The sequence below is a fragment of the Felis catus genome, chromosome X (assembly GCF_018350175.1).
Source record: "Felis catus isolate Fca126 chromosome X, F.catus_Fca126_mat1.0, whole genome shotgun sequence".
In the NCBI taxonomy this organism is placed as follows: Eukaryota; Metazoa; Chordata; class Mammalia; order Carnivora; family Felidae; genus Felis; species Felis catus.
In genome coordinates this window covers 66,447,018-66,473,201 of record NC_058386.1, presented here as the reverse complement: position 1 = coordinate 66,473,201, position 26,184 = coordinate 66,447,018, and the positions used below count along the sequence as shown (strand labels likewise).

At 35.8% G+C, this 26,184-nt stretch overlaps 1 protein-coding gene across 1 annotated transcript in view; it reads right to left on the bottom strand.

Moving 5' to 3' along the window:
* SH3BGRL (SH3 domain binding glutamate rich protein like) overlaps positions 1 to 24,616 on the bottom strand; it is an 86,668-nt gene extending 62,052 nt beyond the window's left edge. Inside the window, exon 1 of the mRNA XM_011291813.4 lies at positions 24,375 to 24,616. Coding sequence (XP_011290115.1) covers positions 24,375 to 24,419 — 45 coding nt within the window. The 5' untranslated portion in view covers positions 24,420 to 24,616. The remainder of the gene's footprint in view (positions 1 to 24,374) is intronic.
* Positions 24,617 to 26,184: the final 1,568 nt, after the last annotated feature.

The following is a 26,184-nucleotide window of genomic DNA, read 5'->3' as shown; positions in this document are numbered from 1 at the left end:
GTCATCAAATCTTCCTTTGTCTCCTTCTTATTAGACCCTTGCAATTACATTTAGGGCCCACCTGATAATCTAAAATAATCTCCCCATCTCGAAATCATTAATTTAATCATACCAGCAAAGTCCCTTTTGCCATATAAGGTAATATTAACAGGTCCTGGAGATTAGGACCTGGATATCTTTGGGAGCTAGAGTTCAGCCTATATCAGAATAAAATTGAATCCAAGCACATTCATGCTTCATCTACTAAACCAAGGATGACTTGCCCATGGCTGTATGGCCGCCATGAGTTCTTATTGGTTTTCTGTGTGACTCTGGAATTTTGGCAAAATAAATAACTCTCTCTCTCTCTCTCTCTCTCTGTCTCTCTCTGTCTCTCTCATTTACACATTGTTAAAACAGATTATCAATGTTCTAATTTAAAATGACAATTTTCTTTAAATTAACATAGAATAAAAATAAAAATATAGATAAAGTATTTGAGTCAATTTTCAACACAGCATAACATTTTCATAGTAAAAAACCATATTAAGTTCTACCTTTAAGATGGTCAGGAGTAGACCAAGATGTAGAGTAAAAGCCAGGCCTACATACCAACATTTGAAAAAGATGGCTGGTCAATAGCACTGCTAAGAATTTACCCAAGGGATACAGGAGTGCTGATGCATAGGGGCACTTGTACCCCAATGTTTGTAGCAGCACCTTCAACAATAGCCAAATTATGGAAAGAGCCTAAATTGTCCATCAACTGATGAATGGATACAGAAATTGTGCTTTATATACACAATGGAATAGTAGTACGTGGCAATCAGAAAGAATGAAATATGGCCTTTTGTAGCAACGTGGATGGAACTGGAGAGTGTTATGCTAAGTGAAATAAGTCATACAGAGGACAGATACCATATGTATTCACTCTTATGTGGATCCTGAGAAACTTAACAGAAGACCATGGGGGAGGGGAAAAAAAGAGGTTAGAGAGAGATGGAGCCAAAACATAAGAGACTCTTAAAAACTGAGAACTGAGGGTTGATGGGGGGTGGGAGGGAGAGGTGGTGGGTGATGGGTATTGAAGAGGGCACCTGTTGGGATGAGCACTGGGTGTTGTATGCAAACGAATTTAACAATAAATTTCATATTTAAAAAATAATAAAAATAAATAAAAGAAAGAAAGAAAGAAAGAAAGAAAGAAAGAAAGAAAGAAAGAAAGAAAGAAAAAAAGAAATGGCTGGTAATTACCTAGTGAGTTCAAGTATAGCAAACGAAAAAAATCTAGATAAATTAGATAATTCCTTATCCCTACGTCACCCCATCCTACCCCCAAAACATTTTTACCTCTATAGATAAAAAATTTTTGGAGACTGCATCTGAATTATGAAGATTAGTTTTGATATAGGCAATTTATGTAAAATCACATTTGTTCTCCCAGTGATGTCACTGATGTGCTGTGTGACCTTGGTCAAGTCTTTTTATCCTTCTGAAACTCAGTTTTATGTGTGAAATAAGTTTAAACAAGATGAAATTAAAAATTCCTTTCAGATAAAGTTATTACCATGAAGGACATAACCACCACCTAGAATAGATGTCCTTATTATAGTGAAATACAGAGCAATCTAAAAATACTAATTGAAACTAGCAAAATTTCTAATCCTCACTCTGCTACCATTTCTTTAAGAATTCCAGGGCTAGTCACTTAATATTATCATATCTTGGTTTTCTGCCATTCATTGATGCTTAACAACCTTCATATAAATTAAGTATTCTATTGTTTGCCATCTTCATGAAGCTTGGAGAATAGGGAGTATTATATTGCTTGTTAATTCTCCTTAATATGAGATGTGACCCATTTGTTTAGTCACAAAGATCTTAAGCATATAAAAGCAGGGAAACTTGCTTAAAATCTCTCTTGAGGAAGAAAATTTTGGAGATTAGACATTAAAATAGGTCTGTGCTGGGCTCCTTCTGTCAAGCTGTGTCCATATCTCTCTATATGACAGTCAGAAAGTGTTCATATGGAGATTAAGTTATATTGACAATCCATAACATAATCACTCTGCCTAGTGATGTGTCTCTCTCAATAAAATAAGCAGGCATGCAGGCACAATTCCTATGACGCCAGATTAGATAGTTCAGGGCTCTGATCACAGTTTCATACAGACAATTGACAAATGATCAAATCATTGGAAAAATGCTCAACTGTTCCTTATTTCCTATAGGGAAATATCCTACTTCTTCATTACTGACAATATTTTAAAACCTCCTATTTTTAATCCTCTATTTTCAATTCTCTAAACTGAGACTATTTAATTTGAACATTGGTTTATTAGATTCTGTAACAAATTGCCACAAATTTAATGGCTTAAACTAACACGAATTTGATATCTTAAATTTCTGGAGGTCAGAAATCCAACATGTTATAATGGGCTAAAATCAAGGTGTTGGCAAGGTTGCATTCTCTTCTGGAAGCTCTAGAAAAGAATCCATTTTGTTGCTTTTTCCAGCTTCTAGAAGCTATCTGCATTCCTTGGCTCATGGCCTATTCTTCCATTTTCAATCCAGAAATGCCTGTCAAACTGTTCTCATATGACATCAATCTGATACTGACTCTCCTGTCTCTATCTTTTACTTATAACAAAACTAAAAAAAAAAAAAAAAAAAAAAAAACTAGTGATGACATCAGTCCCTTATGGTTAATCCAAGATAATTTCCCATCTCAAGATCTTTATTCACATCTGCAAAGTCCTTTTTGCCATGTAAGGTAATACAGTCACAGGTTCCAAAGATTAGGATGTGGACATCTTTGGGAGGCCATTACTCTGCCTACCATAATTGGTCTTAATACTAATTAATAATTAATCCATTGTGATTGTATGTAGGCATTCATCTATGTAAATTCACTCAGTGAATTCGCCCAATAAAGGTGGACATAGTAGCCCAATGATTGTAAAAATGCCTCTTCAATTTGCCCTAATAGAAAATAGGGGATTTGAAAATTACTATTCCACTTAATTATAATACATAGGCACAGCTCTTATCTCTATCACATTTATTCCAAGTGTCACTGCCATCAGAGTCTCTCTCAGTCACAAGGACAATCTGAACACACCATTAATCTTAATATGCTTTTGTTAAAATTTATTAAATTTCTCAGAAATACAAGTATATATATCCAAAAGTACATTGAATATTTACAGTAATTTTTCAGGATTAAAAACTTTAAAGATAATTAGTGAAGCTCAAATTAGAAAGTGGCAGCCAAGATGGTAAAAGGCCTAAAATATATGCATTATATGGAGTACTTGAGAGAACTAAGAATGCTCAGTCTGGAGACAGATATTCAAAAAATATTTTCAAAAAACTATAAGGAGACATGATGTGGGTATTCCCTTAGATGAAGGGCTCTGATATCAAAGAGAGGATTTAGTACCAAAAAAAAAAAAAAAAAAAATCCAGACCACAAGGGAGAACTTAGAATGAACCACATTTTGGCTTAATTTGAAATTACTTTTATTTTATTTTTTAAAGTTTATTTATTTATTGAGAGACACACACACAGAGAGGGCACAGGAGCTGCGGGGGAGCAGAGAAAGAAGGAGAGAGATAATCCCAAGCAGGCTCCGCACTGTCAGCACATGATGGGGCCTGACTCAGGGCATGATCTGATGAACCGTGAGATCATGACTTGGGCCAAAATCGAGTCTGATGCTTAGTCGACTGAGCTACCCAGGCACCCCTTAAAATTACATTTGATAACTGGAGTTGTCTAACAATGAAACAACCTGTTTGAATAATTAGTAGAAGTTGTATTTATTAACTTAGTCGTTAATAGTAGTAGTTGTGAACAGTTGGTAGTTAGTAGTAAAAGTTAACTGGAGCTGTTTAACAATGAAACAATCTGAAGAATTACTAGAAGTATTAATGAAGAAGGCAATATTTAAAACACTATTTAAAAAAGGATGTTGCACTGAATAAAATGTTGGACACACTGGGCTGTAGGTCCAGTTTACCCAGAAGATTCTATGAGTCTAGAATTAGACTTTGCCGATAGATACAATTTCTTCCACATAAGACCTTACACTAATGCTGCTTACTTTATTAAGGCAGCAACATCATTAATAAAAGTAAAGCAATTGATCAACAAGCATTTACTGAATATCTCTTTTGGCTTCAGGATTGAAGACATATATGATATAGTTCTTATTCTCATAAAGTTTAGTGGAATGGTTAGAACATAGCCATAAAAAGATAATGGAAAATATGATGAGCAGCCCTCGTGAAACACACAGACAATAAGTGCTAAAGGAGTTTAGATGAAGAGAGAACTACATTACTTTAAATATCCAGGAAAGACTATTTGTGAGAAGGGGTAATAAATAAGACCAAAGCCTATGAAATGGGTGGAAAAGGATAACCCAGGTGGAGGAAACATGAGGAGCAAAGGCACAGAAGTGAGGATTTATCTGGCACATTCAGGAAGTGGTAAGCCCAGTTGTCTGACCCAAAGAGTGCCACTAATACAATGCTTTCTACTAATTACACACAAATGATTTTTAATACATGAATGAAGATGTTTATTTGTGTCCATACTAATGTGTAATAGAAAAAATAATTAGCATATTAAATCCATGATTCCACAGATACTATTGTATGGGATAAATTAAGTTCTTTATTCATGCATGCATCCATTGATTCCATAAGCATGTATTCATTACACACTTTCTGGTGACTGGGCCCTGTGCTACAGTCTGAGAACACAACAGAGATAAACAAAGCAAAGTCCCTGAGTCCAAGGAGTTCACAGACTTATAGAGAAGATAGATATAAGCAGAAAATTACAATATGCAATGATATAAAAATATGCACAAGGTGTTACTGGAAATGTATACACTTTTAATGAGTACTGAGATTCTTAAGTCATGACCTCCTATTTCTCAAGTTAAATATTATCAACATAACCCCAGCCATAATGAAAAAAAAAACTTTCATGGGAACAAAATTTCAGTTAATGTTTGGAAATTCAAAAGATTCATCAAAGAATATACAAAAGAAATGGGATGAATTTAGGTGTCTAAAAATCTGACAAAGGCCTAATTAAAAAAATTGTTTTTTGGAAAAATATTAGTTATCTGCCCATACTTAGGTTAAGGTGCAGCATTTCTTTTTCTGGGGCCTTGAAGTTATTTACAGTATAATTTGTAGTGACCCATAACTTTGGTTAACAGTCCAACTAGGATCATTCTATTTCCTTAGTCTTAATCATATAAAATTAACAGAATTGGTACTGGGGTTGCAGAACTTACCTCAGGCTTGAAAGGCTTGAGAAAAGGCCTAGGTGTTGAGTGAAATATAGTCTCTACTTGTATAGAGCTTTTATGAAGAAGTCAGCTTTACTTAACTCTACATATCATTTATCAGGTCATTATCTGATCCATTGTCTTCTTTAGAAAAGACTGAAGTTGAGTCAGCTTTAAATCAGCAATCTCCAAGAAGAAACTATAATAACACTTCCTTCATGGTTTCTCTAATTACTGAGAAAAAAAAAATCTGTGTTTCCAATCCCAGAGTTGAAGAAAAAGGAAGGAAAAAAGACTATTGACAAAAAAATGACTGAACAAATGGTAATTAGTGGTCTTTTTATTATACTATGTAAAAAAATGGAGTATAAGGAAAATTCAGTGGGGTCATAAGGGAGACTAAAAATAAGATTTTTTGTATAAAATGAAGTTATTAAATACAAAACATCTTAATCTCAGGTTGCCCAGATTAATTATGACCTGAAATAATGTCTTCTGATATCTATTCTTTTTTAAAAATTTTTTAAAATTTATTTATTTTTGAAAGAGAGACAGAGTGAGAGTGGGGGAGTGGCAGAGAGAAGGAGACAGAATCTGAAGCAGGCTCCAGGCTCTGAGCTGTCAGCACAGGGCCCGACACGGGGCTCAAACCCATGAGCAGTGAGATCCTGAGCTGAGCTGAAGTCGGATGCTTAACTGACTGAGCCACTCAGGTGCCCCTGATAACTATTCTTGATGAACTCTCAGTCTTGCTTCCACCTATGTGGTTCCGGTTTAAGCATATAACCTGTGCTTTAGCTCATCTTCCTGATTCACAAATTGTATTTTAAAGAAGTCATATTTGGGGTATATATGATAGGGTTTCACAAAATTTGTTTATAATTTAGGATGGTCTTGAGACTGGTACCTACTGCAAATTTGCCTGAAATAGTTGAAAAATACTCAAAGAGAGTAGATTTTTAATATTTTACAATTAAGTATAAGAGGTCCTAAGAGATTCAGAAGAAATGGAGGGTGGGAAGGAAAATATCCAAAAAGAGAAAGATTATTAATGAAAAGAATGTGATTATTTTCAATAGCATGGGATTCCCTTTCCAGAACACAAAAATAAATATACTGAAGTCTATATGTGACAATTCTAATTTGGAAATGTGAAAATAATAAGCAGCATTATTAGCCTATTTTTCTAGAGTTGAAGGTCCTGTATGACTTTTTCTTAGTACCCTTTTCCTTCTTTAAAATACAACTTCTTTGAGACACACATTTGTTATTAAATGTCATGTTCAACTAACTGCAAATCACTGTGCATTCTTTATTTATTTTGAGAGAGAGAAAAAAAACACGAACATGGGAGGGGCAGGGGGTGGAGAGAATCCTAAGCAGGCTCCATGCTATCAGCACGGGGCCTGATATGGATGTCTGGAGCCAAGATATCATGACCTGAGCCAAAATCAAGAGTCAGACACCTAATCTGATGACTGAGCCTCAGGTGCCCCAATCACTGTGCATTCTTACAAGGGCATAGAAAAGAACCTAAGAGAGAGAGAAGGGGGGGAGGGAGAAAGTGAGGGAAATAGAGAGGACAGAAAAGTCTACAATATTTCTTCTTAAAAAAGAGTTCATTTTTCAAAGGAAAAAGAATAAGTATTCTCTTCTATGCCCAATATTAGAATTTTAAAATAAAATAAAGAGCTAACGTTTTCTTGAAACCTAATCTTGAACTAGTAAAAACAAACATACAATTCTAAGTTATAACAGAAAAATAGAAAGGCCATCCTGCCTTGGCAGTTTTAACAAATTATTTTGGGCTGCTAATGAAAATTATTTTCTTTCAAAGGAATTCAAAGTACTTACTATTAATAACATTTAAAAAATCTAACTAACATTCAAGGGAAGTTGGGATAAGGTCATTTCTTCTATTTTACAATGGGGAAAAAAACATAGAGATTAACCCATTATTCTAACATGTTGTATACTCCCTAATCCAGGGCTTTCTTGTTGATTAGTACACTAAAAATGGAAAGTATTCCAAACAAGTTACTACTAAACAATGTTAAAGTCACAGTCTTCAGTTAAGAGTTCTAGAACAGCATATAAAAATAATTATTCACCATGATCAAGTGGGATTCATTCCTGGGCTGCAGGGCTGGTGCAACATTCGCAAATCAATGTGATAAATCACATTAATAAAAGAAAAGATAAGAACCATATGATCCTGTCAATCGATGCAGAAAAAGCATTTGACAAAATTCAGCATCCTTCCTTAATAAAAACACTCAAGAAAGACGGGATAGAAGGAACATACTTAAACATCATAAAAGCCATTTATGAAAAGCCCACAGCTAATATAATCCTCAATGGGGAAAAACTGAGAGCTTTTTTCCTGAGATCAGGAACACGACAGGGATGTCCACTCTCACCACTGTTGTTTAACATAGTGTGGGAGGTTCTAGCATCAGCAATCAGACAACAAAAGGAAATCAAAGGCATAGAAATTGGCAAAGATGAAGTTAAGCTTTCACTTTTTGCAGGTGACATGATATTATACATGGAAAATCCGACAGACTCCACCAAAAGTCTGCTAGAACTGATACAGGAATTCAGCAAAGTCGCAGGATACAAAATCAATGTGCAGAAATCAGTTGCATTCTTATACACTAATAATGAAGCAACAGAAAGAGAAATAAAGAAACTGATCCCATTCACAATTGCACCAAGAAGCATAAAATACCTAGGGATAAATCTAACCAAAGATGTAAAGGATCTGTATGCTGAAAACTATAGAAAGCTTATGAAGGTAATTGAAGAAGATTTAAAGAAATGGAAAGACATTCCCTGCTCATGGATTGGAAGAATAAATATTGTCAAAATGTCAATACTACCCAAAGCTATCTACACATTCAATGCAATCCCAATCAAAATTGCACCAGCATTCTTCTCGAAACTAGAACAAGCAATCCTAAAATTCATATGGAACCACGAAAGGCCCCGAATAGCCAAAGTAATTTTGAAGAAGAAGACCAAAGCAGGAGGCATCACAATCCCAGACTTTAGCCTCTACTCCAAAGCTGTAATCATCAAGACAGCATGGTATTGGCACAAAAACAGACACATAGACCAATGGAATAGAATAGAAACCCCAGAACTAGACCCACAAATGTATGGCCAACTCATCTTTGACAAAGCAGGAAAGAATACCCAATGGAAAAAAGACAGTCTCTTTAACAAGTGGTGCTGGGAAAACAGGACAGCAACATGCAGAAGGATGAAACTAGACCCCTTTCTTACACCATTCACAAAAACAAACTCAAAGTGGATAAAGGATCTGAATGTGAGATGGGAAACCATCAAAACCGTAGAGGAGAAAGCAGGGAAAAACCTCTCTGACCTCAGCTGCAGCAATTTCTTACTTGACACATCTCCAAAGGCAAGGGAAGTAAAAGCAAAAATGAACGGGGCGCCTCGGTGGCGCAGTCGGTTAAGCGTCCGACTTCAGCTAGGTCACGATCTCGCGGTCCGTGAGTTCGAGCCCCGCGTCGGGCTCTGGGCTGCTGGCTCAGAGCCTGGAGCCTGTTTCCGATTCTGTGTCTCCCTCTCTCTCTGCCCCTCCCCCGTTCATGCTCTGTCTCTCTCTGTCCCAAAAATAAAAATAAAAACGTTGGAAAAAAAATAAAAAAAAAAAAAAGCAAAAATGACCTACTGGGACCTCATGAAGATAAAACGCTTCTGCACAGGAAAGGAAACAATCAACAAAACTAAAAGGCAACCAATGGAATGGGAAAAGATATTTGCAAATGACATATGGGACAAAGGGCTAGTATCCAAAATCTATAATGTGCTCACCAAACTCCACACCCGAAAAACGAACAATCCAGTGAAGAAATGGGCAGAAAACATGAATAGACACTTCTCTAAAGAAGACATCCAGATGGCCGACAGGCACATGAAAAGATGCTCAACGTCGCTCCTCCTCAGGGAAATACAAATCAAAACCACACTCAGATACCACCTCACGCAGGTCAGAGTGGCTAAAATGAACAAAACAGGAGACTATCGATGCTGGAGAGGATGTGGAGAAACGGGGACCCTGTTTCACTGTTGGTGGGCATGCAAACTGGTGCAGCCACTCTGGAAAACAGTGTGGAGGTTCCTCAAAAAATTAAAAATAGACCTATCCTATGACCCAGCAATAACAGTGCTAGGAATTTACCCAAGGGATACAGGAGTGCTGATGCATAGGGGCACTGGTACCCCAATGTTTATAGAAACACTCTCAACAATAGCTAAATTATTGAAAGAGCCTAAGTGTCCATCAGCTGATGAATGGATAAAGAAATTGTGGTTTATATACACAATGGAATACTATGTGGCAATGAGAAAGAATGAAATATGGCCTTTTGTAGAAACGTGGATGGAACTGGAGAGTGTTATGCTAAGTGAAATAAGCCATACAGAGAAGGACAGATCCCATATGGTTTCACTCTTATGTGGATCCTGAGAAACTTAACAGAAGACCATGGGGGAGGGGAAGGAAAAAAATGGTTAGAGAGGGAGGGAGCCAAAACATAAGAGACTCCTAAAAACTAAGAACAAACTGAGGGTTTATGGGGAGTGGGAGGGAGGGGTGGGTGGGTGATGGGTATTAAGGAGGGCACCTGTTGGGATTAGTACTGGGTGTTGTATGGAAACCAATTTGACAATAATTTTCATAATAATAAAAAAAAGAGTTCTAGAACAGTTCTTTTCTCTATAACAGCAAGTAAGTAGTATAATAATTTCACAACAAAATATTTTTTTCTGGAAATTAAACCTTTTAAAGGCACTACATTAGATATTACATTAGCCATGCCATATAATTCTCTTCATTAATAACACCATCAACTATCATAAGAACAATACCTAGTACTTGGGCTTTAATGAATTACTAACTTGAAGGTGCTTAAACTGCTGATTTTGAGATTAAAGTCAATAAATCACAAGTCTCATGAAATAACCAATATATTGGAATATTCCTTTTTGCCATGAGATTAGAGGGTACTGATCTGTAGGCATGAACAACACCCAGAATGTTTCCCTCCAAAAAAGAGTGATATAAAAGAAGAGAAAAAGTACCATCAAACATATTTTAAGCTTTCAAAAACAAGGTAGGTTGTAAACTCTTAGGACAAACATCTTGTCCTTCACAGAGTTGAATATTTTGTCGTCAGATACTAGGAAATATATGTTGAGCTGATAACTAGTTGATTTCTATGAATTGCACAGTGCTTTCCTTCCTTTGCATCCATGGTTACAAGAATCTGATCTCCCTCTTTACTACACAGAAAAAGGTAAAACATATTCTCCATTGGTCATGCAAAGTTCCATAATCTAAGTTCACAAGTCTAAGACAACAGAAAATAGAAGAAAGAAGTACTGCAGCATATTACCAAGGGAGGTTGAATATTTCCTTCTTTAGAGATTTTACTAAGAGGAAATTGATTACAATCTTGGTGGGACAGTTCACAGGCAGTCCTTATTTGGATAGACTGGATGACTTCCTAGGCTTCTACCTAGATGCTTCTAATAGTTTATTTTCAGTACATTTGATGTTGATGAAAATAGAAGATACTGAAAGCCAATTTTTTTACGAAGGAGAATTAACTTTCAATGTTAAACTCTAGGTTTCTTAATAACAAGTGACATTAACAACCAAAAATATTTTTCCATGTCTTTTCCATCTATAACTAGTTTTTTTAGTTCACTAAAACACCATTATAAAAATTTGAAAGCCTTAATGCTATTTTAAGAACTATCTGGTACTAGGAGAAAATTTATCCACCCCAACAACAGGGTCCAACTGGATTTCAATGCTTATTAACTCTTGGTATTTAGGCAACATTTTTTTTTTGACAGAATTTACATGTTTGTGGCAGGGAGTTAGAAATATGGTGGAAGGGGAAAGGAGGGACTAAAATTATCTTTATTATCTAATAATTGGTGGAAACATGAGGAGAAATATTGTTTCAGCACTTAGCCTCTTTGCCATATACTTAATCAAAGGCAAACATATTGAATAGCCTAGCTATTCAAGTCTAGCTATTCAAGTCTAGCTTAAGATACAGTCCTTATCAAATTTAATTGTAGCAATGGCATGAGCTAAATCCAAAGTAAATAAAGCACGTTGATATGAAGAACCCTGAACCAAACAGTGAACCATATACTGTAGTTGGGAATCCTATAATCCTTGGAAAAGAAAGAAAGAGCCAGGAAGAGCACAAAGGGAGAGACAAAAATAAGATGGTTGAGGTAGTATAAATAAAGGAGTCAGATTTTTGTAACACATAACTGTTTACACAAAAGATCAAAGCTGGGGTGATCCCAAAGTGAAGGGATTATAGAGTGGTCTAAAAGGTATTTTTTAGATAATAAAACAGGAGTCTAGCATCTTTGTTCCAGAATCCCAAAGTAACTGATAGAAATAGTAAGGCAATAAAACCACAAATCTTCATCTTGTTGCCATTGCTACATTTGGCTTTAATCAGAACTGTATAATAATCATACTTGTGCAAAATGTTCAAAAATAAGATGAAAGTGTAAATTGTGCTTAGGACCTATTTCCCACACCCTTCTCTAGTGAAATGGCAGGAAAACTGAGTAAAAGTTAAATTCAATTAATAAACTATCACTGCTTTTGGAATAGTTATTCAAGGTGAAGATCATTGTCAGGGCAACTGGAAGAGGTAGACAAAGTACCCTGGGACATTTGTTGATGGGCAAGAGAATGATAATTCCTGTGAGATAGCATACCAACTTGCACACAAGTAGTCCCTAAATTACTTCTGCTTTTGAGCCCCTCATATATACCTCCTTATTCGTAAACCTCATAGTTTGGTACCCCAAATTGATGTCTCTATATGTTCTCCCTTATTCTGGCTCAGAGAAGAGGCCAAGGATTATTCCTGGCTGTTTTTTGCCCTCGAGGACCCGGATCCAGAGTTTAGCCCAGTGGATGACAGTAAATATTTTATGAATGAATGAATGAATTTTGGAATAAGAGAATCCTCAGTACAGCCTAGAGATCTAGAATTGGTAGGGCCTGTCCACCCTATCTAAGATTCTGCACTTGAGTATCTCTGCCAAATTTTTATATAGTATATGTATGTACACATATTATAAAGTTTGTTAAATGTAGAAGTACTAAACCAGAGCTCCATAAACACTATAAAATTGAATTTAATAATTTATGTGGATTCCCACATTTCTAATTTCTTTTCATTTATCTTTCTTTCTCTTTTTTTTTTTTTTTTTTTGGATTGCTTTCACCAGATCCCAAGTCAGCCCAGAAATCTTAAGGGGGTTATCTGACTAACTACTCATCTCCCAGCCCTATAGTCCTTCTTGCCTGTTGGAAGCTATATTAGGATTGAGAGTAGGGGGACTAAATGTAAAAGAAGAAACTAAAAAAAAAAAAAAGGATAAATTGTACTTTCTTATGACTAAAATAATCCATCTAATAGAAGTTAGAGTTGAGAAGAGCAATATTTTCTAAAGAGTCAAAGTAGTCTTTGCTGAAGTTTGCCTAAACTTTTACTGAAGTAAGAGTAAGGTAAATTGTCCGGCTGTTCTTTATAATTTCTATAAGAACTTTGACGTTCCCGCCTATTCTCTTACAAGGGTAATTTAAATTTACCACTAAAAATAAAGACATTTTGCTACATAGTCAACACAGATTTTATATGGTCACTGAAATTAGCAAAGGCTTTTATACTTTAAAGAGAATGCTTTCTGAAGTAATTTGGATATGTCTTGATAAAGAAGATTGAAAATTTCAATAAATAAAATAAAGATGTTTATTTGGTTTCATTGTTTTCTCATCACAAATATTCATCTTCTCTCTGTGTCATAATTTCTAAAATATTAATTCTTCAATATTTTAGCCACTAGTATTTGAGTTAGTTTAAAATTGATTCTACAATGAAATAAAAAAAAAACAATGTTCTGATAAATCTAGGCTGGGGAAAGTGGCAAATAGGATTTTTCAGGGAAAAATTCCACTTCACTTAGTTTTGTTCTATTTTAATCACTCTAAAATAATGTTATTTTAATTCTTTTCAACTATCTTCCTTTTTTCTTTTCATCCAACTACTCAAATGTTAGTCTACATACTCACCTCTTCATCATTACATAATGCATTTATTTACACTTTCTAATATGGCTTCTGTCCTCAGAATTCCACTGAAAATGAAATTTTCAAGATCATTAATAATTTCCTTATTTTTAATTCAATGGCCTTTTCAAATCAGTTTCTTTCTTTTTTTTACAATTTCTGTATGGTACCAGCCAACAATGGTCACCTTTCTTCAAAACTCTTCCCTACTCCAGTTTCCACTAAAGGATGTTACTCTGATCTCTCTTAATGAATCCTCCTGTTTCCTTCTGCATCTGCTTCCTTTCACACCATCCTAAATGTGAACATCCACCAAGATACTGTGTTTGTTCTCAGCCCTCTTCTCATCTCACTTTATAATTCCTCCCTCCAAGTGAGCTCTTCTTTCCTATGGTTTCAAGCACTTCTTTGTGAATGACTCTAAAACCTGTCCTCTAGCCACCAACTTGCCCAAGTTCTAGTCACACATTTCTCACTATCAACTGCATACCTCCATTTGGATGACATGTTTGTACTTGAATTTAAACATCTCATCCATTTATGCATCAACAAATATTTATTTAGAAACTTACCATGTATAAGCATATTCTGGACAGTAAGGAGCTCATGGTCTGGTGGAGAAGGTAGGTAAGTTGTTATCTCCATTGAATTTTGAAATAGTACTATTCTAAAGTAGAGCTCTACAAAGGATCTTAAATTTTGACAGGCCCGTCATTCTGAGAGGAGGAAAGCTAAGACATAAACTGTAAAAACATTGACTTGGCCTCAAAATCTGTTCTTTTATATACAGAAACCCACTTTATATGACTTAATTACTGTGGTAAAGACAATCTCTATAGCTTGAGAAAATGTTTAGAAAAACATTCTAATGCTATTTTTTCCCTTTTCAATGTCTATTTTTTTAACTTATTTATTTAAATTCAAGTTAGTACTAGTTTCAGTGCAGTACTAGTTTCAGGAGTAGAATCCAGTGGTTCATCACTTATAAACACCCAGTGCTCATCCCATCAAGTGCCCCCCCTTAATTCCCATCACACATTTAGCCCATCCCCCCACCTACCTTCCCTCCAGCAACCCTCAGTTTGTTCTCTGTATTTAAGAGTCTCTTATAGTTTGCCTCCTTCTCTGTTTTTATCTTATTTTTCCTTCCCTTGCCTTAAGTTCACTTGTTTTCTTTTTCTTTTTCTTTTTTTATTTTTAATGTTTATTAGTTTTGAGAGACAGAAAGAGAGTGCGAGCAAGGGAGAGGCAGAGAAACAGAGAGATACAGAATCTGAAGCAGGCTCAAGACTCTGAGCTGTCAGCACAGAGCCTGACACAGGGCTCGAACCCATGAACCGTGAGATCATGTCCTGAGCCAAAGTAGGATGCTTAACCAACTGAGCCACTCAGGCGCCCCCATCTGTTTTGTTTCTTAAATTCCACATTATGAGTGAAATACAACAACATGCGATCTTTTTTATCATATGCTTTTACAAAATAAGGGCTCATTGGTAATCACATGAAATAAATGCTGCTATACATTTTTACTAAAACAAAACCAAAATAGACACATAAATTAATGCTTACCATTTCAACTTCAAATATTTTCAGGAAATCTTATAGTGGCATCAAATAATGGTCCTTTTTGCAAGTGCGGGTCATAAAATTAGTCATAATGGCCTCACTCATTAGGAGATATTTTAACTACTTTTCTTTATAATTGTTGAAGCAGTTCATGTTTTGACAACCCAATAATTCAGATTTTGCTTTTTGTTCCCCCAGAATCTCTCAGCATGAGGTATTGCACATTAAGGTATCTAATTGTTGTACCAAGAGCCCCTTTTGAGATGTTCTCTATATATTCCAAGCAATAATATGCTTGTGAACTGTTTACCTGGTTTTAAACATGATCCTAAAAGGACAGTTCTAATATTTCTTTATCCACCCACATTATGCAGTAAAAAAAATCAAATCCATCTCTATATATGAGAGATTTTCAAAAAGTAATTAGAAATTAATTTATAGAAAATTTACTTGGTCATCTAGACATAAATTATTTAGATAAGATTGTGTTAGATCCTTTGTGCTTTGAAGCATCATAGAGTGCATTACTTTTTATGAAATCTAGAGTCACTGGCTTTCAAAAGTACACATATGCTGTATGGAAGGTAGGACCTCTCCAGAGCAGTCCTTGATATTTGGGCAATATAAGAATTTCCTGGGATGTGTAGTTTTAGTTCTTGAGATCAACCTTTTGGTAGTCAGACTGAATTCCAAGTGAGATATATAAACTTCTCTCTTAAGGTTCCCATGCAGAGTCTGATCATAACCAATTTTTAAGGGGATATAAGCACATACCAAACAAAAATTATTATTTAAACTTCCAAATGTAATCATAAGTACTAATGCAACTGGACAATAAGTCAATGTTTATTCACAGTTTCCTCATAATATTTGTCTTTCAACAAGCTTTTCTTAAAAATTCCAAGTCTGGTATAGAATTGGCTTTATTCCAGATCCTGTCACACTTCCTACTTATTCCTTTTAAAATTCACCAAGTCTTTGTCTCTGGAAAACTCTGTATATCATCCCACCACCCTTGATTGTCCTCTCAACATTGCTTAGAAAATATAAACTTAATATTCCTAAATTTTTAAATAGAAATTTATTGAAAAAGCCTCACCCCAACTACTGCATCTTTTGAGTTCAAAATAGTTAGCTGATGCACAAGACCAAAAATATTTAAGTTTCTGAAAGTGTGAAATCATATACTATAATTTTCAGTAATGGATTTCTAAAACACTTGTAGAAGCTTTCTTCCATGATATTCTCATTTTATGACAGCTATATTCCATTTCTGGGGGTTACGAGAAGTACAGAAAGGTTTAGCGACCTACACATCACATGGGCAATACCTCACCCTAAAGCTACCTGGTCTAGCTGAAAGCTTAAAATCCATTCTAAAAACAATTTCTCTCATCTACTTTTAGTTAGACTGCCTTACACAAGTAATTTTCTTATATTGAGATAAAAGTACATATTCTGCATTCTAAGTAATAGAACATATTGAGCTATTATGACTTTGATTTTCTGCTCTGAAGAATTCTAAGTTCTCTACATGATATAACAGACCACCAGAATTATTCTTGGTGCTGCTATAAAGCAATTAATTAAGAAGTACTTTTCATGATTTTCCCAGTTTATCAGAAAAGCAATTTTGCAATGACTTATAAATTAATTTCAAAGCCACATTCATAGTGGATAATCAGTAAATATCAACCAGAAGGCCAAATAGCATAGTTGTTAAGATCATGAGCTCTGGCATCAGACAAACCTGGGGGAGGGGTGCTTTGCTAGCTCTCTTGACCCTGTTTCCTCTTCTTAAAAATGGACAATGTTAAGAGTACTGACTTTGTTGAGTTGCCAAAAGAATTCAATGTATATAATGTATGTAAAGTTCTTACCACTATCCCTGGTACATTTTAAGAGCTCACTGACAAATTATTTGCGTGAAAATTTAAAGTGAGATAATTTATCATATTTTTAACCTATCCTCATCTTCCTTCTAAATAAACTGACATACCACGCTGGATAGAATGGTTTCTGATATTGCAGCTACTATTAAGTATATATTTAGTGTTTTATTTTTATTTTTTAATTGTTTTAATGTTTATTTATTTTTGAGAGAGAGAGAGAGACAGCACAAGTGGGGGAGGGGCAGAGAGAGAGGGAGACACAGAATCTGAAGCAGGCTCCAGTCTCTGAGCTGTCAGCACAGAGCCTGACGTGGGGCTCGAACTCACAAACCTCAAGATCATGACCTGAGCTGAAGTCGGACGCTTAACCAACTGACCCACCCAGGTGCCCCTATATTTACTATTTTAATTTTAACATTGAGAAATATGCTGCACTTAATGATGAAATAATTGTCTAAGTGGTGGTGGTAAAACAGACAAAATTTTCCCAAATTGTAACTGTTAACTGAAATAAATATTCTCTGGTATTTAAAAGGTAAAGTTCTATTTGTTTTGACTCACTGTTGGAAATCCCCTAAACAAAAATGTTTGGCTTTAATTCCAACTCTGATAGGGTCTCATTTTCAGAAAGGACTAAACCAAAGGGCCAGAACTCAGACTAGAATCCAGAACCAGAGTTTACAAGTCATACTAGTACTGCCTTCCTAATAAATTTAGAAGGTAAGAATCAAAGAAAGCCATCTCTGAATTATGTTGGTTTATAGCAACATAAAAAAATTTTTTAGAGAAAAGAATCAAAGTCATAAAACTTCAATACATGGCACAAATGCTATTTTAAAATCTGTCCTTGGCTAGGCAATTTTTTTTCCACTTTAGAGAAAGAGAGTACAAGTTGCAGGAGAGGGGCAGAGGGAAAGAGAAGGAGAATCTTAAGCAGGCTCCACTCACAGCACAGAGCGTGATGCAGGGCTCAATCTCATGACCCTCAACCAACTGAGTCACCCAGGCACCCCTATGCAATTTTATTTTCATTTTAAAGAAAGAACTAAAATGTATCTGAAATTGATGCTGCTAACCAACCCCCTTACTTCCCTCAGTTACACCTAATTCATGTACAGATTATGGATGAAGACACATTTCCCTGGTTAGGCATCATCTAGTCTTTTTTTTCCCCAACATTTATTTATTGTTGAGAACAGAGAGAGAAAAGCATGATCAGGGGACGGGCAGAAAGAGAGGGAGATAAAGAATCTGAAGCAGGCTCCAGGCTCTGAGCTATCAGCACAGAGCCCAACGCGTGGCTCAAACTCACAAGCCGTGAGATCATGACCTCAGCAGAAGTCAGGCGCTTAACTGACTGCGCCACCCAGGCGACTCAGGCATCATCCAGTGTTAAATGACAATTATAGATCCATAGTCACATGAGAAGGTTTTAATGTACTATTGACATAATTTTTGTTCAATACCTATACACTAAAAGGATGTGTAAATTATACAGTGTTTAGGAGTGGCTTCTGGAGTCAGAACAACTTGGGTTCTAATCACAGTTCCGCCATTTGTAACTCTTTGATCTTGAAGAATATACCTAATGGTTCTGGGTCTTAGGGATACTCTCTCCAAGTGCATGAAATAGATATAATAATAGTACTTACACCCCAGTGTCATTATAAGGATTGAACTAATTAAGATTATGTATGTAAAACACTGGGTACAGTGCCTGATATATATAATGCATAAATAAATGTTAGCCTTTACTATTACTAGACTCAAATCTTGATTAGTCACATTAATGAATGAGTAATAAAATAAAAAATCTAGCAACACTGACACTGTATACTTTTATATATACAATCTTTAAATTTGTCATGATTTTTTTTAATTTATATTTAATTTTTGCCTAATGGTTCTGGCAATCTGCAAAACTTTAAACAACCTAATAAAGCCAAAATGTGAAGGACTGGGCTAGCAAATTAGCCCTTTGCTTAGAATTCTGCTCAACTGGCCAAATGTAAATGCCAGTTTTGGCTCTCTTATTAATAAAAAGTCATAATAAATGAGCTGCCCCTTCTCTCTAAATATACGTTTGTTTAATCTTGGTCTGGATTGGAGGAAATAATTCAGTACTAGGTTTAAAAGGCCTCCTGGTGGGCTATAAAGCATAACTGAAAGCAGATGGTCAGATAAGCACCAACAGATTCTCACTGTTTAATTTTATCAGTAAGAAACGAAATATAACCATGGATAATTCAATTAAAGCAGAAAATATTTCTATAAAAGATATATGTTTCAGGCACCTAATGGCTCAGTCAGTTAACCATCTGACTCATGACTGCAGCTCAGGTCATGACCTCACAATTCATGAGATCAAGCCCCTCATTGGGTTTTGTGCTAACAGCACAGAGTTTGCTTGGGATTTTCTCTTCCTCTCTCCTTGCCCCTCCCCAGCTTGCACTCTCCCCCTCTCTTTCTCAAAAATAAATAAATAAACTTGGGGCGCCTGGGCGGCTCAGTAGGTTGAGCATCTGACTTCAGCTCAGGTCATGATCTCATGGTCTGTGAGTTTGAGCCCTGCATCAGGCTCTGTGCTGACAGCTCAGGGCTTGGAGCCTGCTTCATATTCTGTGTCTCTCTCTCCCTCTGCCCCTCCCCTGCTCATGCTCTGTCTCTCTCTGTCAAAAATAAACATTAAACAAAAATTAAAAACATAAATAAATAAATAAATAAATAAACTTAGAAAAGATATATATTTGACTGTGCGATATATATTTTAGAGAAGAATTTAAAGATTAACCACAGAGAATTAGAACACTTGACCTGATTGTATCTGAGGCATCAATTTTTTTTTTTCAGGTCAACTCAAGGGGAGAATTGACCTTACAGTTTATTGATCGAAACTCCTCCTCAGTAGAGAAATTAGTCTTTGAGCTAGAGATAAATCCATTTTATCTTTCTCTTCTACCAGATTATAAGTCTAATTTTATACTAAATTTCCAAAATACATTCTTCTCTGAAACCATTTGACTTTTAAAAGCTCAAAAATCATCACCGATAATTGTGTTTTCCAAGCTTCTTTAAGTTGGGCAAAATTATTCCAAAAACTTTGTCATTATTGTTTTGAAATTGAGGAAGTCAGTCATCAAATATAGAGCATCAGGCTGAAGGTGCTGATATTGAGTTCCTGCATTTGCCAAGTGAAAGTTATCATTTCCCACTGTTTTAGAACATCCAAAAAGTATGTCAATGCATTCATATGATGAACAGTTTCTGATTTTGTCCTTTTAAGTAGTTTATCAATACCTTTAAACAGCATTCAAGCAAATCTTGACAGTTATAACAAAGACTATAGCATACATCAAATCAATGTTCAATTTATAAATGCAGAGTCAGAACAGCAAAATACTGTCACCTAAAATACAATTACTTGGAAATCATATAGATGAATAGCTGTAGTTTAATTATTCCACATCTATATTATCCAAATGAAAAAAAAATACTGTGACTCATGCTTTGGCAATCACAAGCATTTGTTTTATTTCAATGTTTTGATAACTTGTATAGCAGATACTGTCGTAAATAAAAATTATGTATATTTAATTTATACATTAGTAATAGTTTATGTTTTAGCAGTCATAAAAGAGATCATCTTACAAATTTTATTTCATAAATAAAACCCCTAGAAATGATCTATCCTACCACAATCTTAACATTTCTACACCAAGCACACCTAGAATGCATTGAGACCAAACAATGGAGATTATTATGGGTCCAAGGAAAAGAAGTTTGAGAAAAAAAAACCCTCTCAAACCAGTTAAAAATCTCTAAGCAATCATCACTCTAGCAATTCTGATCAAAGGCCAATATTGATTTTTGTTAAAAGTTATTGAAATTTATTTTTATAGGTCTGTGCTTACTATTTTTCCATTAAATACAAATTTATAGGGCATTACAATATCAAGGAAAAAAAAACGATGGTGTATACCTCTGTGTTACAGTGGGTCAAGACATGCACAAACAGCTCTGAACAGGCAGAAATCGCTAAATCACTTCCTATGAACAAACAACTTTGGAACTGCATTGCTGCTAAATTGTTTCCATAAAAAGAAACAATATTAATGCTTGAATTTCCATACCTTGATCTATAAAAAACAGTTCCAAATGGGCATGTCTCTATCTCCCTGTCCTTGAGTGAATGGTCATCTACCCCATTTACTGGCATTCAGCTTTGGACATACTATCTCTCCTCCACATCAGCTCCTCTTTTTTCTAACCTCTGGGTGTGTGTGTGTGTGTGTGTGTGTGTGTGTGTGTGTACACAGACACACACATACTCAGGCAATTCTTCCACTTAAAGGGCATAGTTATTTCTGTGCCTCTCACCTCATATTCACATTTATCTTCTCATGCCTCCTAGCTATGATGCACCAGTGGAACAATATATTTGTTGGTGGTTAAACACATGTTATTGGATTCAAACAGCTTGTATTAGATACAAGTTCTGTGGCTTCCTACTTATGTGACCTTGGAAAGTTGTTTAACATTTCTGAACCTGTATTTCCTTAACCTAAAAAGAGAGATAATCATAAGACCTGATTCATAGGACTAAAAAATGTCAAGAAAAAAATTAGATAGCACTTGACACAATTAAGTGTTCCCACTACTATTATTATTATGGCTTTCTAGAAATCCGTTGCAAAAATTAACATACTTTCATTTCTAAATTTTTGAGAAACAAGTGTTACTCTTCTGTATTGGGACAGAGTTGAGTAAATGAAAACTTTTCTGTTTTTTAAATCAAGCTATGAGGGAAAAAGAGTCTTGAAATAAAAACAGAATAACTTAATATTGTTTTAGAATTATCATAGATCCCCCCCCCCGCCTGACAAAATATCTAATATTGGTTATTTTGTAACAACCATTAAGAAAAGTCAGAAAACCATCAGAAATTATCAGTCCAAAATCAAAAGCTTTCTTTTAAATGCTCTTCAGAGAACAACACTAAATCACTTATAAGACTATCTCACTTTGAGTAATTTTTGGGTTCCTATTACGATTTTTACCCCAAAATTTCTAAATTGTGTGTTAAAAACTATATGGTAGCAATCTTAAGGGAAAAACTTAGTATTGCCACTTGAATATTTCCCATTTATGTTATAAATGAGCTCTTCCTGAAGTACACTCACTTTATACCATCTTAGTATTATTTAAAAGTATCCATAATTTATAAAAAAAATAAGAATTTATTTTGTCAATATGTTTAATTTTGATAACAGGCTCAAAAGAACTATAGTTACTTAAATAACAGACAAATCTAATTACGCATAAGAAAAAATTGAAACAAAACACAAATAGCATAAATATTTACTATTTGTAGAATCTTCACCATTCTAGTCTAACAATGCACATAATAAGAGAAAGCAGTTATTTTTTAAGGCCCTTAGAAACTTAAATCTTAATAAAGAGAGAGGTACAATTGTTCTTACTTTAATAGAAATTCTGAATGGAGTTTCTTTTTGAATATACTTTTGGAGGAGGGGTAGAAGAAGAAGAAAGCAAAGAATAAATAGCAGTACTGTAACTGCGTATCACCCAAAATGAAACTAACTTCCTGATCTGTTCAATCTAATCAGGAATTTAACTAAAGTTATTAAGCTGGTCTTTAAAATTTTACAATTGTTATACTGGACTTGAGACTCTGAACAACTCAAATGTTCCTCTGAAATATCAGAATATATATGGATAATAATGAGGCAAGAAGCTCATAAAATAAAGTTCAAAGGTAATATAAAAAGTTCTCTTTATGTTTTCAACCTAAACTTGCCCAAAAAATGTAAAGTTAAGTATTCCATCTGAAAACTGTCTGAACATACCCACACATGGTGACCAGAGAAGATAAAGTTCAAAGTTCAAGGTTCCTGTGATTTCACATAAGCTTCAGTTAAATTTTTTTTTTAGTGTTTATTTATTTTTGAGAGAGAGACAGAGAAACAGTGCGAGCAGGGGAGGGGCAGAAAGAGGGAAACACAGAATCCAAAGCAGGTCCCAGGCTCTGAGATGTCAGCACGGAGCCCCATGCGGGGCTTGAACCCACGAGAATCGTGAGATCATGAACTGAGCCAAAGTCGGACACTCAACCGACTGAGCCACCCAGGCACCCCCAGAACCTTCAGTTTTATCCCAAACCCACTTGGGGGTAAATAAACAAAACAAAAATAAACAATAACAGTGAAAACATGGAATAGCTGCTGCTCTAAAGCTCAGAAGAGGGATGCAGTTCCTACCTCCTACATCCTGAACTCACACATAAGAAATGTGCTACTTACTGTTAGCTTTTCTCTTGAGTTGTGAAAAACAGGTACTTTCATTTATCATGGATATACACTCAGCTTTCACCCCAGTTTACCCTATTGCTCCCCACAGCTGCTGATATATTATTCTAAATTAAAAGCACATGAATCCAGGGGGGACCTGTCCTATCATTTTAAGAAGCAGCAACTGGAGGGGTGCCTGGGTGGCTCAGTGGGTCATACTTCAACTCAGGTCATGATCTCAAGGTGCCTGGGTTCGAGCCCCATGTCTGGCTCTGTGCTGGTAGCTCAGAGCTTGGAGCCTGCTTCAGATTTTGTGTCTCCCTCTCTGTCTGCCCCTCAGCCGCTCATGTTCTGTGTCTCTCTCTCTCTCAAAAAAATAAATAAACATTAAAAAAAAAAAGCAAGTGGAGTCTGCCTCTACACAAGAAGCCACTTATTTTTTAGTTCCATTTTTAGTTCTCAATATAGTTGAAGCAGTTAGAAATATTACAAGTAAAATCTTTTGAAAAAAGAAAAAAGAAAAAAATCAAAATAAGTGGCAATATGGAAGGAAAAAACAGGCCCCTTGTCACATTAAAGTTAAAAAAAAAACCCACAACTTTGCATCATTGTTCCCAAAATCCCCTCCCATTCTGCCTAGTTCTAACACTTTTTAGGCTGAATTTAAACACCCTCTCCCACACACTGGCAATATAACTGTCTGATTAAAGGGGTCTCACTTCAAAAATAATCACAATGCCTAAATAGGCCTCCACTCAATTATCTTCAGTTAGCATGTTTTGCATCCTTACAGAACTGCACTCCTGCCCTTGATCTCAGTACCTAGAAGCACAAATGGCAAATTTCCCACTCCAGAAACTCACCAGTGTGTGATTTTACTTGCCTTCTTCCCCTAACCTTAAAGACCCTAAGCCACCATCTCCCATCTACCAAAACTCAGTAGCCGCCTTTTTCCTTCAAAGAAGAAATGTGGTTCTAACATAAGGCAAACAAAGCTAAACCCCATGGAAAAATGAAATCGATGCAACAAAGAGAAGAAACAGAAGGGGAGGAGGGGTGGAAGATGTGTGTGTCTTCTGAAAAAACAGCTGCCAGAGGAACTTCAATTTAAGGGTTCTGGGGCAGAAGGAGACTGGTATGTAGGAAAACAAAGTGGTCTCCCCACCCTCCTTACCGCCGTAGAACCAGAGGAAGATGCAATATACACACGGATCACCATCCTGGGAACGATGGCCGGCCGCTGTTGTTTGGGTCCTGCAAAGGGCTAGAGAGCAGCTGCCGCAAAGGCTGGAATCCACCTAGAGGTGGAACAGAGGTTGGAAGAGAAGGGTGGGGGAAGTTAGAAAGGGAAATTGCCAGAGACCCGCCTCCTCCCTTGACTGCTTTCACTGAGCTCAGAACACTGCAGTCTCAGCCCCAAAGCCTGGAAAACACAGGCTCATTTGCATCATTTCTATTTTTTTTTTATTAGGGAATCTCGAATAACACCGCGAGATCTGTTGAAACATTTATTTTTTACTATTCTCTCCCCGAGAAGAGGTAGAGGAGAAAGAAAAAACAAAAGAAAGGGTTGAATTAAATTATATTAAAATGAAGGACATTTTCCCACAGAAACTAAAAGTTCGGTGCATAACTTCCTGGTCAGAAATGTATGCAAATAAGACAGACCTTTCTTGAAATAAGACGCTCTATGTTGAATACAGACTCTGGTAAGAAAGCCCATGCCTTCCAAGCCTTGTGCATTTTAAGACTCCTATTATGTAGTGATTATCTAATGTTAGTTGGTAGCAGAAATTAGGCACTGAAGAAGTAACCAATGACACAGAAGGTTTAAGAAGTTTCAGGTTTCTCTAAGCCCAGAAACGGCAGGACTAGTTTTCTTTCTGTTTCACTTTTTGTTATGATAGGGAATCCTGTCTCTGTGAAAATTCACAGGAGGCCTGCCTGGCAAACTCAATAATGGAGGAAGAAATTGCAAACAATAACAAAATTGAAAATACAGTGTAAGAAAGTGAATGACTTTTTGCTTTGTTTTGTTTTTTTTAACTGACTGAAGAAAGGGAGTTTGAATCGTATGTTGCAGAGATGTTTAAATGATGAACAGAGAAAATAAACGGTTACTCTAGGGAATGAATAAACAATTGATAATGTCTAGAGAGGGACCCTGTACTTCAGAGTGTAATTTCATTATCCCAGATTATATCATATGAACAGAAATAAGAAACTTGCAAGATGAATAAGAGTGAGGTGAGGTAGTCACTTATCTGTCCTACTTCTTTCCTTTTCCTTTGCAGTTTTTCCTCCCTCTCCATTCTAGTGGTGTAATCACCTTTGTCTAGGTTCATTCATTGTAATACCTTCCTAACTGTTCCCTATTCATAGGTTCTCCCTTCTTCAATCTGTATGATCCATACAACAACCTTGAAGGGTGGATATTATAACAACAATTTTACAGATGAAGAAACTGAGACTCAGGAAAATAAGTAATTTTCCCAATGTCATATAGCTGGTAAATTCCAGAGTCAGTACTAGACCTTAAGTCAACCAACTTCAAAGGCCACCCCCTTGCCCATCCTGTATCACATTGACCAGAATAAGTAAAGTACTCAATAATAGTTACCTATCTTTCCTTCTAAAATATTACTTTCATACAGGGCACCTGGGTGGCTCAGTTGGTTAAGTGTCCAACTTCGGCTCAGGTCATGATCTCACAGTTTGTGGGTTCGAGCCCCATATTGGGCTCTGTGCTGACAGTTCAGAGCCTGAAGCCTACTTCAGATTCTGTGTCTGCCTGTCTCTCTGCCCCACTCCTGCTCATGCTCTGACTCACTCTCTCTCTCTCTCTCTCTCAAAAATAAACACTAAAAAATTTAAAATATTACTATCATATATCACTAAACATAGCTCTCCATAGACTATCAAATCAAACCTAAATTATGTTTCTAAGGATCTCCTTCCATAATCTGGCCCTACACTAGCCATAG